The sequence below is a fragment of the Bactrocera dorsalis genome, chromosome 4 (assembly GCF_023373825.1).
Source record: "Bactrocera dorsalis isolate Fly_Bdor chromosome 4, ASM2337382v1, whole genome shotgun sequence".
NCBI lineage: Eukaryota > Metazoa > Arthropoda > Insecta > Diptera > Tephritidae > Bactrocera > Bactrocera dorsalis.
The window spans coordinates 21,564,343-21,577,589 of record NC_064306.1 but is presented as its reverse complement, the minus strand read 5'-3'; the positions used below and the strand labels follow the sequence as shown (position 1 = coordinate 21,577,589).

Sequence of the window (13,247 nt, the reverse complement as noted above, 5' to 3'; positions counted from 1 at the left end):
TATCCTGACAAAGCCGTCTCGTCTGTAGGTGAGTGAAGCCTGTGAGTTACGTTTTCTGTTATTTTAAGAGAAAATGCATTTTTGTTGATTACAAAATACCCCGATTTCGCGTACTGTGCAGTTTGTCGTCTGGTTCTTTATTCATCATGACATTTCATTCGTAAACTATACTTAGGTTACTTTACTTAAAGCCGTTGTGCTGATTCGACATTTCGCGCTATCAACGACTAGGCATAACTTATATAAGCGATAATAATAAGCAGCCTCACGGAGAAATTGTGTTTGCTCTGGGGTGACCAAAACTTACTTATTTGATAAAATTGCATCAAAATTCCGACTGTGAATAGATCAAAAAGTAGACGATGGCGAAGTCAAATGCCTTGTACTATAAACTGCGAGCATACCGAAAGTTACTGTTTCGCTGAAAACTTGTGTAGCTAGTTTAACAATTATCTTCTGAAAATTGTTGGGGAGAAGGTGCGCATCGGTAAGCTTGGGCGCACAACGGACAGGATTTTGGGAATCTTTGTTTTAGAAGTGTACGAAAGCTAACTAGGTGCGATTTAAAACTAACTCTTTTGTTAAAGTTTTCGAAACAATTCCTCACATTCTTTGTAAGATAAAGACAATCAGTGAAAAAGTATACTTCATTGCCATAAAATAAGGAACGCGCTTCAGAAACTCCTAACACTCGAGCTACATTGTGGAAAATTCGACCCTTGATCACAAACAAAATGGCAAGGTATGAGACTTATATTCCGCAATTGGGTAGTGAAAAATATTCTTTTTGGCAACATCACCTTTACATAAACAGGGCTCAAGTCTCTCCACCGATACTCTGGACCAAAAGAGTCATTGCACTGGTACCTATTTTATAAGTTCGATTTTCATCGAATCTTCTAATCCTACAATTTTATTTCCGTCTTTGTGGCAGCTACTTCTCAAAACAGAAATTTCGCTATTTCACCAATATACTTTCGGCTAACAGTGTCAGTCAATAAATAAGTCTTCATCTATGTTTCGTCTTTCCATCTCCTGCTTTGAGCTTTTTTCGGCCACCCAGTTCCCTTTTGGCATTTATTATTATTGCTTGCGCCTATTATTATGGCTTGGTGGTCGCTATATGTATGTCAAACGATCTACTAGTCAGTGTTCTATCTTTACTAGTCAGTGTTCTATCCGCCTTGTCGCCACTGGCCCAAATTGCCGCTTTACCTGTGGTATCTGAGACCCATTTTCCTGCTTTTAGGCTTTTGTATTGCTCGCATATTATTGCTACATCTATTCCCTTTTCGTGAACTGTTTGTTTTAGCAGTTCCTTAGCTGCCACTGCGAAGGCTTAACTTAGTTTTGTTGTATGCTGCTAGGTAAACTGGGCATCCACCCACCTTGTTGCCTGGTACTTTACAAATGTCTTCTTCGTATTCATTGCGTTTTCCTTTTTGCTCTCTCGCTAGCTCCAGCAGAATCTCTCCTTTAGCTGTTTTTCAATGAGCTACATGTTTTCGCCCAGATTTTGAAGAGTTTTCTCTTTTTAACCGCTTGTAATATCTCACAATAAGACTTGTCCCCAGCTTTCGTGATTGGCTTGTTTTTCCTCACGCATTCATTTATGTGTCGCCTCTGTCATGATTTTAGCTAGGTTTGCGGTGCGATCCGTTTTCTTAGAACTTGTATTTTGCTTTTGTGCACGTGTATGCAGCCTAGAAATAGCACTAATAAGCTCTCGCATGCCATTATTTATCGAGCGTTGAGGTGGACGCATCAAACTTCTGAGTTTATTTATTATTATTCTATCTCCTTGTTCCACAGTCCTTACTAGTTTGCACACTTTTCACTGGAGGCATGCTACATAGTTGCAGCGAGGGCGGCGACGATCTTACCCGTACAGTCTTTTCCATGGAAGGAACCTTTTCGATGCTTAAATGGGTCTATTGTTGCGCTATAAACCACACTTGTAGCACAATCTGAAACGCTGGCCAAGTGGGCCTCCATCGTATCTGTGTAGTCATTGGATATCGACGGCCGGCCGGGAGCTGCTTGCTCACCACCCAAAACCGCCGGGCTTTTTACACTCTACTCCGTAACTTCCATATCTTTTGTATTCGCAAACATGTACCATTTTATACCTACTGGAAGGTGATTTGTCCAAGCGCTCCTAGCCTGGAGACAGACGCTGCCAAGTAAGTATTGATGCTTACTTTGGTGATAATTGCGGCATCGGAATTTGAGTTCTTCAAAACTTTTCTACAATAATATGTCAAAACTTCCATGTAATTTGGCGCTAAAAGTCATAGTCGCAGCAATAATTTAATGTGATTTCGTTAGAATGTATTATTTACAGTTTCCAACAGTTTTCTTTTGGTTAATACATTACATAATATTTACAATTGTAGTTTATATTATATTGGAAGTGAAGTTCTTACACACCATTTTAATAAAAGTTATTGACGATTTCATATATTGCAGAATATATGTATATAGTCCATGTTGAATTTATGTTCGTCGCAGTTTTACGTTCCATAGCTTTCACATGCGGAAGTATGTAGAGGAACGACAATTTGGAAGATTTACGAGTTGACGCAACAATACCTACGCGTGCACATTCATGTCTTTTCAGTTACGCACAACAAATGGAAAAGTGAATATGGATTTCAACGTAGTGCAAGATTCTTCCAAAGAAATGTAAGTCAGGAAGGGCTAAGTTGTCTCAACCGAACTGATGGCAATTTTCATTTACCGTTGCTATACATTTGTCAAACCAAACGGAATGAAAAGTTTTGAGAAAAATCTTTCGAAATTGTTTGAGGGATTAGGGAAAAGAAAAGAGAAGCATCATTCATCATTGTAACACCTGAAAATATTCGAGATTGATACACATTTGTTTCCGATATCGTCAAAGACTAACGAAAAATAGTAAGAAAGGGCTTAAAAAGCTAAGATATGCCACATATCGAATTTGGTGGAAATCAGTCCAGCGGGTTTCGAAATACATATGTATGTGATTTCACCTAAAAGTGAGTGGTGTCCAATTTTAACTCCGGCTCCATTATAGCCCTGTCATACCATTTACTTGCAAAATTTGTGTCTCCGGCATATTTAGTCATTTATTTATCGCACTATTAGTAGTTTTTAACAGTAGCATTATATCAGGAGTGACCGGGGTTACCATCCGATTGAACCCATTTTAACACTGTCGATAGGAGTTCCTGCAAAGAACAATGAATAGTCCCTGAGCTATAAGATTGCACCCAAAGTTGCCAATTGTACAATTTTGGAACCGGCTGCTACAAAGCGTTCACAAACAATTTTTGCTGGCGTTATGGTTTAGCTAGGTCGCGCTTTTTTAGTTTTCAACATAGCTTAACATTTTTGAGAACAATTTTAAGAACTTGTATCCGAAAACTTTGGCTAACATAAATTTAGTAGACTTGATTCACGCCACATACACTTTTTAAAATAATTTTAACTGCAGATGTCCCTCCCTACTGTAATCCACTCAAACAATTAAAGTTTTAACTTAAAATATCCCATTATAATTTTACTTTTTTTTTCTAAATCTACCTATATCGCATAGTTTTAGGTGTTAAAAAGAAACATTCCAAGCATTACATTTAAACGTGGAGAATAAATTCGTGTGAGAATCAGTTCCAAATTTATTTACTTTTTGCGATACATAGCGTACCCTTTATATCAATATATTATAGTTTTAAAATGACAAACTTTCGTAAATTTTATTAAATTCGTATTGAAGTGTTAGCCTATGTAAACTCCCAACTAGGGCAGAGTTTTGATCAAAAAATCAATCAATTTATAACATATCTCAACACTACTAGTGGTCGACACATCCAGCGAAACGACGTTAATTGTCCGCCATGAGCTGAAACTCTGTAAGCCACTCATTATTCCTGATATATGGTGCAGAGGCATGGACGATGACAACATCTCATGACTCGACGTTATGAGTTTTTGAGAGAACGGTTCTGCGGATGATTTTTGCTCCTTTTCTCTTTGGCCACGGCGAATATCACATTCGATGGAACGATGAGCTGTATGAGATATATGACGACATTGACATATTTCAGCGAATTAAAAGATAGCGGCTACGCTGGCTAGGTCATGGGAAGCAAAGGAAGAGGAAGACCGTTGAAAAGACCAGGTGGACAAGGACCTAGCTACACTTTGTATCTCCAATTGGCGCCAAACCAAAGTAATCGGTGTCTGCGCCAATAAAGAAGAAGAATAAGCTGAAACATGCACTAAAATGCTAGACAGTCCCAGAATTGAATTTAACTCCTTTTTTTCTTTGATCAGACTGTCCTTGTAGCTATAATATTGTTTACGCTTTTGCAACGCCAGGCAAAACTGAAAGTTTTCTACCCTTACAACTGAATAGCTGCTAATAACACTCAACGGCAGTTACTTGTATATACACATACACATAGCATACACATATTTCTTACAACTGTTCCTATGTACGGTATGCAAGTAACTTAATGCTTTGATGGAAATTTTATAGAAGAACACTCCTATGTAACAAAGATTACCAAACTACTATTGACCTTTAGTGCGCTGGAAAGTTAAAACTTCTAAACTTATAAGTTATATATTTTTCTGGGTGTTTTTACTATTATGTTTACGTACTCGTAATATCTTAAATGCTTTGATGTTTCCAAGGGTACATTTTTATGTGTCAGCGATTTAATAACATCCAACAAATGCGTTAGTGATATTCGTTTATGAAAAACATAATTTTTGCCATGTACTATAGTAGACGTCGTAAAAATAATGTTGAGTATAACTGTAAATATGTACATTGTACATATGTATGTATAATGAAAGCCGTATAAAAAAGTATGTACTGAATGTATAAGTATATTAGTATATGTGTATCAGTGTATAAATGCGTGATTAATTATGCAACTTTAATTTTTTAATCCATTCCCCTGGTATTATGTACATAAGTGGTTAATATTATTTTCTGCTTGCGTCGAATACATGTGAAAAACTTTGCGAATTACGCAATAATGAATCGAGCTTATCTGAAAACAATGTATACTTTTGTAAGAAAAATGTGTTAATTAAATAGTAATTATAATGGCGCAGAGCGAAAAAGCATGAAGTAGGTATGTTTGTATATTGCAAATGTATGTGCATTCACATTTGTACTATAAGAATACTTGTACAGTCGGGTTGGTGATATGTTTTCGCTATTTATTAAAGAAATACCCATTATTATTATTAAACATACCGTTTAATTTCACTCCGCGACAGTCTGTTCCAAATATGAGTTTTCCTACCTAAATAGTTACGAAATCCGAGTTCGTGGTATAATTTCAAGTGCGTTTTGTCAACGTTCGATTCATGCCAACTAACTTACCCGTATGATTCTGAACATATTCAAAAACCGTAACCTTAAAGTAATCGTTTATTTAGCAAAACTGTATTATTCGATATTTGAAAATAGGATTGGATTTGAAATCAGCTCTGGAATTGAAGGCTACCGCTAGTAACCAAAATTCTTCGACATATACTCGCTTTTAACTGGGAAGTTTTAATAAATGATCAAGTTTAAGAAATAGGTATCATGTAGTCACAAAAATATCTTCCCCGAATTTTTTTTACTAGAACTCACAAATTGGGGTCCACATTTTCGGTATTTGGGTTATTGAAAAGTTGAAAGCCGGATTTCGTAAATTTTTTATCATAAAATTAAATACCTTGAGGGTACAATTTAGGCAAAGTAAGTACTCTGATAACACATTGATGTTTGATTTGTATAATGCCCATTGAATGAACCAGATGGCATTTAAAAAAAATAGATACATGAAGTAGGCGTGGTTACTTTCTGATTTCGCACTTTTTCGCAGTGTATAAAGGAATGGATATCGACATACAGCAAATTTGGTTGAATTCGGTGAAATATAGGGTGTCATTAATAGGTGGTCAGTGACATGCCCACAGTCTACTTTTATACCCGCTCCTATAAAATCCTTACAAACCATCGCGGTTATGAAATTTATTTCATGTGGCGTATTTAGTCAGTTATGGAACATTCGGTAGTTTTCAACATTACTGCTTTTACCTATTTTCACAATGTATAAAGAAAAACAGATCTCTTCGCAACAAGTTTGGTTAACTTTAGTAAAACTATATATTTATCTCAAAGGCGATCTCCGCTACTGTTATCCCTTGAACCAAATTGCAGTTTTATGTCTTAATATGGCACTTTATACCTTTTCTTTTAACGGCACTTTTTGGGGGTGCCAGTGGACAGATTCTACACATCTGCAACACAAACCCGCCTTAGATGCCAAGGAGCACATTTACCAAGTTTCATCAAGATATCTTAATTTTTACTTAAGTGCCACTAGCACGGACGAAAGACAGTTAGTTATTCGGATTTTAAAGTATCTCGTGGAGCGAAAAACAGTAAGGCTTTGTTCATAAATTTAAAGTTCATAATTTATCTATGTTGTTGGCCTCAACTATGTAGTCCCCTTTGGCCCCAACACATTTTCGAATCATAGAAACAGTTGTTAAAGTCTTCTGAGCAGCCTTTAATACGCGTAGTTGGCTTTAATTGACACAAAACGGATTCTCCGGAGCGGTTGCTTGAGTTTTGTAAATAGCCAGAAATCACACAATTTAAATCAGACGAACACGGTGGTTGCAGAACGATATTGAAGAAAAACTCACGATGAATCAATGCAGTATGCGACGGTGTATTATCGTGGTGCGAAAGCCAAAATGATCTTTCAAAATTATTTTCATTGATCCTTCCGATATTCCTATGGTGCCAATATGAACTTTCGCCTGGTCGTGGTTCGTCGTCAAAGTGATCTCAAACATTTTTGAATAATTTGTACCAATCAAAAACATTTGCTGGCTACAATAATCCCCCACCGCTTTTTTCCGAATTCCATTCTGAACATTTCGACACAGGGGGGTTACTCTGTAAGGCGTTGCGCAAGTGAAAAAGCTCGTAAATGAAAAAAAGCAACTCTGTAAGGCGACAAGCGCATTGGAAATTGCGTTTTGCGCACTTATTTTTACCCCTTCGCAATGGCAGCACTCTGTATTGCGTAAACGACTGTCAAATCTGTGCGTTTAACGTATTTTTGATTCGATATCAAACTGGCAAACGCAACGGACAAAAAATGTAAGTTTATAAGGCATATTTGTAGTTTTAATTAAAAAATAAATTATTTAACAGGGAACATTCAAAAAATAAACAGACAAACCCAACACAGTTCGAAATTTTAATAAATTTTATGAATACACATTCGGAACTTTCCAAAGGACAACTTAAAACTGTGGACGCGAAAAATGCAGCAAATAATTTGTGGAAAGAGTTGGTATGTGACCTTAATGCTGCGGGGCCACCAACGCGCGATGTTTTAAAATGGAAAAAGGTAAAAAAGATTAAATATAAATGATTTTTGAAGCACATATTACTTAATTATTTAAAGGTTTGGTCGGATTATAAAACCCATTTAAAAGCAAAAATGCGGCGGAACAAAGTAAGCATTTCTGGAACTGGTGGTGGTCCTCCAAGTCATTGCTCCTTAACACCGTTGGAGGAGCAGGTTAGTGAACTTCTGGCAATGGAAATATCCGTCAGTGGAATAAGCGGCACCTCAGAATTTGGTGCAGCACAATTAACACAACCAAGTGGGTCAGACATCACAACCGACGAATTCCGACAGAATGAACCAACGCCAGTGGATGAAATGCCACATTGTTCACGACAAAGAGTCGCTCCGCAAAAGAAAGATAGCCTTTTAAATAAGCAGGTGGATAACCAAATCGCTTATCACAAAGGTTCATTAAAAGTGTTATCCGAAATTAATGAAAATCTAAAGGTAATTTCAAAATGTATGAAAAAAAAAACATAAAATGGCTAAAAGAAAATATAAATTGGCCGTTGAAAAATTCGAACACAAAAAAAGGATTGATTTGGACAAAACAAAACTAAAATTTGCAACACTAGAACTAAAAAAGCAAATGCTAGAAATTGAACGGTCCGGCCAATAAAAATATTGTATTTTAGTTATTTATATTGAAGTCTGTTACTTATTTTTTAATACTTACTGATAATTACTTATTTATTATATTAATAGTTCAAATGAATTGTTTTGATTTAAAAACGTATTTTGTGTTGATGTGATAGTTTTTACTTTTTATTACATACAAGTATATAATACTTACATATATAGATATGTATACACATGTGCAAGAGACTAAAGCTTTATATCATTAATGTGAATTTTAATAATATTAATTAATAATAAATGTGAAAATGTGAAAAATTAAAATGTTTACTTAACTAAATAGTGTTATATGGTTATTAAGTAGTCATACTGTTTTTTATTTGATCCCTTAAACGTTTAGCAATATTGGTTTCATTCGCATTTCCTATGGTTTCAGTATAACTAGCATCGACTTCTTCAACTTCTATTGCTATATTGGCAGGTGATTCCACATTAAAAAGAGTGCAAATATTATGAAGAGCACAACATACGTTCAAAATTTGCACCACTTTTTCTGGGGCATAATGTAGTTCTCTAGCAGCTAAAAGGCATCGGAACCGCGCTTTTAACACTCCAAATACTCGTTCTATAAAGGATCTGGCTTTTGAAAACTTGTAGTTGTAATAACTCTCGGCAGAGTTTTCAGGAGCATTTCTATATGGGGTTAAAAGCCATGGCTCAAGCGGATATCCAGAGTCGCCTATAAGAAAAAAATTAAGTTAGCAAAATAATAGATGCATATAACAGCTAACGAGTAAAATTAACTAATGTGTATATGCTCACCAAGAATGCGAATTCCTCTTTCTCCATTCATATAGTTGGTTTGTAAATATTGGCGTTCGCTTGATAAATTCCACACATGTGAATCATGACACGCCCCAGCAAACCGACCGTTAACGGCTTTGATCATCATCTTATGATCACATATCTAGGTTTTGGAAACAATATTTATAAAAAACCAAGATAAATTAAAAAACAATTGCCTTACCACCATAGCGTTTATACTATGTTTTAATTTCCTATTGAAATATAAATGTTCATTTACGGCCGGTCGTATCATTTGGATGTGAGTACCATCCACCACTCCAATTACTCCTGGAATTCCTGACACTGAGTAAAAAGCTCGTTTCGCTTCATTTTTCTCCTCTGATGTCATTCCAAAAGTTATATGTTTTGGACACAGCACTTTTTCAATCGCTTTGCAAACTTCAAACATACAACGCGAAACAGTTTGTTGAGCTAGTCCTGTATGATGATCTTGTCCAATTTGCTGTTGATACCCTCCCTGCGCCAAAAATTTTAAAGTTGCCGCTAATTTCACAATTTCGGGTATTCCTGTGGACCTGCGTGGAGTTTTTAGCTCACCACTTATGCTATCCAACACATATTTGAACGATTCCTTGCTTAGGCGAAAGTTTTGCACGAAACTATTTGGGAGTAGAAGCACAAACAAGTTTAAAGAATTGCATTACACTTTATCATTCAAACTTACCTTTTTTCACTAAGACTCATCACATTGGACTTGTCCCTAATCATTTTCCGCTCCACTCGTTCATTTTTTTCGGTTTCCTCCCATAACAAAACGCAATCCATATTCACACCTTTTTTTATTTATTTAAAATTACTTTTATATAAGTATGCATAAAACTCTTCAAATTTAATTATGTTTATCTGTCATTTTTTTACACTTCTTCACTTCTCTGTTATTGTTTTTGTTTTCATTCTCCTTCGTTTCGGTCAGTAATGTCAACTATACTGAAGATTTTCTCAACGGGAAAACAGTGCAACACTGTTTACAATGCGAAAGTGTTACAGAGTACCGATTGCTCTTCGCAACGCAATTCACTTTCGCAACGCATTGCTATTCGTAACGCCTTACAGAGTAACCCCCCAGATATTTGATCCAGCATACAAAATTTAATGAAACTTCTTTATTGAATAATTTCATTCATCGCAGAAGTCGCCGAATTTATGTACTTCAGACAGACAATCGTATAAAAATACTAATAATTATTTTGAAAACAATAACCTAAAAAAAAAATATTTCGATGAAATTTAAATAAAAAAGTCTTACCCCTTTTTGTCCACATTAGCAGCCATGTGGGCAAAAAAGGTTTAAAAAGTTGGCGTGGTTATGCAGTAATTAAATTCGCCCAGCCCAAATATTATAAGAAATCCTACCTATAGTGTGGAAATGGATGAAATCGGAAGATAATCCCGCTTACTCCCCATATAACAGTACATAAAAAACTATTAAAAGTTATTGCGCTTTACTCAATAACTAAATATGGCAGTCACATTAAATGTTACCTCCGAGATAGTATGCGAGGGCTTTATGGGAACCGGTATGAAAATGGGGCGATGGCTGTGGCCTCTCCCACTTTTGGTAAAACCCCATATCTCGGGATACGACAGACAGTTTTCAACAAAATTTGATAATTGGTATTCTTGTCATATTTTTATATCACAGTACGAAATCGAAGAGCAATCACGCTTACTATATACAGCACATTTTTAAATTCCACTTAATCCTTTCACTTTCCAGTACTCAAACCAAGCAATTAATATAACGGGATAAAACTTTGCACGTATAATTCCTTTGATGTATGTATGCCATTTTAGAGCTAAAAATTGCTCAAATCCAACAAAAACGTTCAAGCCAAATATTTCGGCAATGTGTGAGATATACAATTAAAATTCAGTGATAATCCTTTTCTGACAATGTTCTATGTGTGAAATTTATAATTCTAAGATAATCTTTTCCTGATAATAGTATGTCTTTGAATCAAAAACCGATTGAATCGGGCCAATACTTTCCCCATCCCCAATTTAGGTAATATACATATTTTGGAATCTCGGGTGACTTTGTATCGCATATATCGGCCAATATGTAAGTTATCTCAAAATAACAGAGCGTATTTTGCTCAAAACAGTGTACCTATGTTCCTAAAATACATCAGTTTGAGAAAAAACTTGATCTAGCTCCTATATAACAAATATATGATTGGTTTTATAATATGTGGGGTTACGAAAATAGATAAACCGGCTCGATTCCACCCCAACTCCCATATACTGCATATTAGGTTGTCAAAAAAGTCTTGCGGTATTTTCGCTAGTTGGCGCTGAAAGCGCGTATTTCTAGTTTTATTTGTCGCATCATCATCATGCTATACCTTTTTGGAAAGCTCATTTCACGCGCTAACACGTGTTTGATTGATTGTCGTCGTTTCTTTTAAGTCGTTCTTGAGTTATAGCGTCGCAAACATGGAGAAAATAAAGAGAAAATACGGCATATTTTACAGTACTACTACGATAAAGGCAAAAATGCATCTCAAGCCGCCAATAAAATTTGTGCAGTTTATGGACCCGATACAATTTCCATTTCCACCGCACAACGATGGTTTCAACGTTTTCGTTCTGGTGTAGAGGTGGTCGAAGATGCGCCACGCCCCGGAAGGCCTGTCGTCGAAAATTGCGATAAAATCGCTGAATTGGTCGAAAGAGACCGGCATAGTAGCAGCCGTAGCATCGGTTAAGAGCTGGGCATGAGTCATCAAAAATTCATTTCAATTTCAATAAAAAAACTCAATGAAAATACCGCAAGACTTTTTTGACAACCTAATATAATGATTAATGATGACTTACATATATACATATAGTATATGTACTATGTATAAATATGTTTGAATTTGTATCCTTTGGTTGACGTTTTCCACCTTAAAATCTTTCACTGGCTTTGATCTCTCACTACTTTGAAAAGTATAAAAGTATAAAATGTTTGGTTGTACCCGAACTTAGCCCTTCCTTACTTGTTCTATTTCGATTTGTTTTATGTGATACAAACGACCGTTATATGAACTATTACACACTGTACCAACATGTTGCCATAGTATGAAAATAGGATATTTAATATCTTAATATCTGATTTACTATATATTACTTATGTAATATGAGCCATATTTTCATTCCATTTCATTTCTACATATTGCTTCTTGTTCGAAAGGTTTTTTTTATATTAGTGGTTTTCATTGTTCATCAAAAACTAATAAATTAAGTTTATTTCACAAACTAATTGTTGTTTACAACTTCTATGCTTCCTCCTTCCATTTCATAAAAGCAGAAATTGAATTTCCGAATGCCGTTTTGTTTACTCTATTTATTTTTGTAACTTGACTACCAGCTGAATATAGAATGTGTTCTTAATACTGTGTTCTATAATTGAGACTTTGCCTCAATAAGTCCCACCAAGCCACCCAGAGACATTAGAGTCTCTTTGAAGTAGGTACATACATACATATATAGTCGTATACTATAAATGAGCAGCATATGCCATACAAAATATTATTAAAAAATCAGACTTATCTACCTAAATTAAAGATTTAAATTCAACTAAAAACCACTATATTGGGTATATTAAGTCGAGAGGAAGGTTTGAGCTGGTAGCATTTAATTTTGACTCAATTAAAGCATATTCGAAAATATATTTCCACGCAAATTTAAAATTAAATTAAATTTGCTCAGATACTGTAGTATTGCTTTAGGTAGTAAGCCATGTGAAATTACGTGAAGATATCTTGTCAAATAAAATGTTTTCCTTACGAGAACTTGATTCTGATCGATCTGAGAAAATTACTCAGATATTATAACAATGCTTTAGGTAATCATCCATGCTAAATTTGGCAAAGATATGGTACAAACAAATTTCATGCAAGAAATTGTTTCCGATCGTTCAGTTTGTATGATAGATAGCTATCTTCACATGCAAATAATGGGGTTAGGGCAAGATGGGTAGTAAATTGGTTAGGTATTAAATTTAATAACAATAATTTAATTAAAATTAACAAAATTATTTCTTACAATAGAGACAAACGAAAATACTTATAAAAGCAACTAAAATTCTAAGGCAGTCGTTTTGTGTTTTCACTTTTCTACCTTTTTGTCAATATAATATAATTTATGTTTTTTCCGCTTGCCTTTCGAAGTTGTTGACAAGTGGAACTTGTTCAATAAAATAGTACATAATTTCAGATACATTGGTAAAACTCCTTTTGACAAACGCCATCGAAAGTTCTTCTTACTCTTCTTCAAAATCATTACAGCCAATATTTTCGTTTCCTTCTTCGACATCTTCCACATTTACCTCGTCTAAACAAATTTGTTTGACTTATGCCACTTTTACAATCATATGGAGAATGTCCAATGTCTTTGCTCTTA

The 13,247-nt window shown here is 35.2% G+C and overlaps 2 protein-coding genes across 2 annotated transcripts; one reads left to right on the top strand and one right to left on the bottom strand.

Annotated features, from left to right (window-relative positions):
* Window positions 1-7,012: 7,012 nt before the first annotated feature.
* LOC125778211 (uncharacterized) lies at window positions 7,013-8,239 on the top strand. Its single transcript, XM_049454838.1, has 3 exons — window positions 7,013-7,162; window positions 7,217-7,415; window positions 7,473-8,239. Coding segments are annotated over exons 1-3 (627 nt in total). The 5' UTR covers window positions 7,013-7,160; the 3' UTR covers window positions 7,899-8,239.
* Window positions 8,240-8,276: 37 nt separating this feature from the next.
* Window positions 8,277-9,743, bottom strand: LOC125778206 (putative nuclease HARBI1). Its single transcript, XM_049454825.1, has 4 exons — window positions 9,526-9,743; window positions 9,022-9,460; window positions 8,817-8,961; window positions 8,277-8,733 (listed from the first exon to the last, which is right to left on the bottom strand). Exons 1-4 carry the CDS (start codon window positions 9,624-9,626, stop codon window positions 8,351-8,353), a joined length of 1,068 nt encoding a protein of 355 aa, XP_049310782.1. The 5' UTR covers window positions 9,627-9,743; the 3' UTR covers window positions 8,277-8,350.
* Between the last annotated feature and the right edge of the window lie 3,504 nt (window positions 9,744-13,247).

Coding starts and splice junctions, on each gene's coding strand:
- LOC125778206 (XM_049454825.1), bottom strand. CDS start 9,626: ATGGATTGCGTTTTGTTATGGGAGGAAACCGAAAAAAATGAACGAGTG. Junction 9,461..9,525: donor ATGAGTCTTAGTGAAAAAAG/GTAAGTTTGAAT, acceptor ACTCCCAAATAG/TTTCGTGCAAAACTTTCGCC. Junction 8,734..8,816: donor AAGAGGAATTCGCATTCTTG/GTGAGCATATAC, acceptor TTTTTCTTATAG/GCGACTCTGGATATCCGCTT.
- LOC125778211 (XM_049454838.1), top strand. Junction 7,416..7,472: donor ATGTTTTAAAATGGAAAAAG/GTAAAAAAGATT, acceptor AATTATTTAAAG/GTTTGGTCGGATTATAAAAC.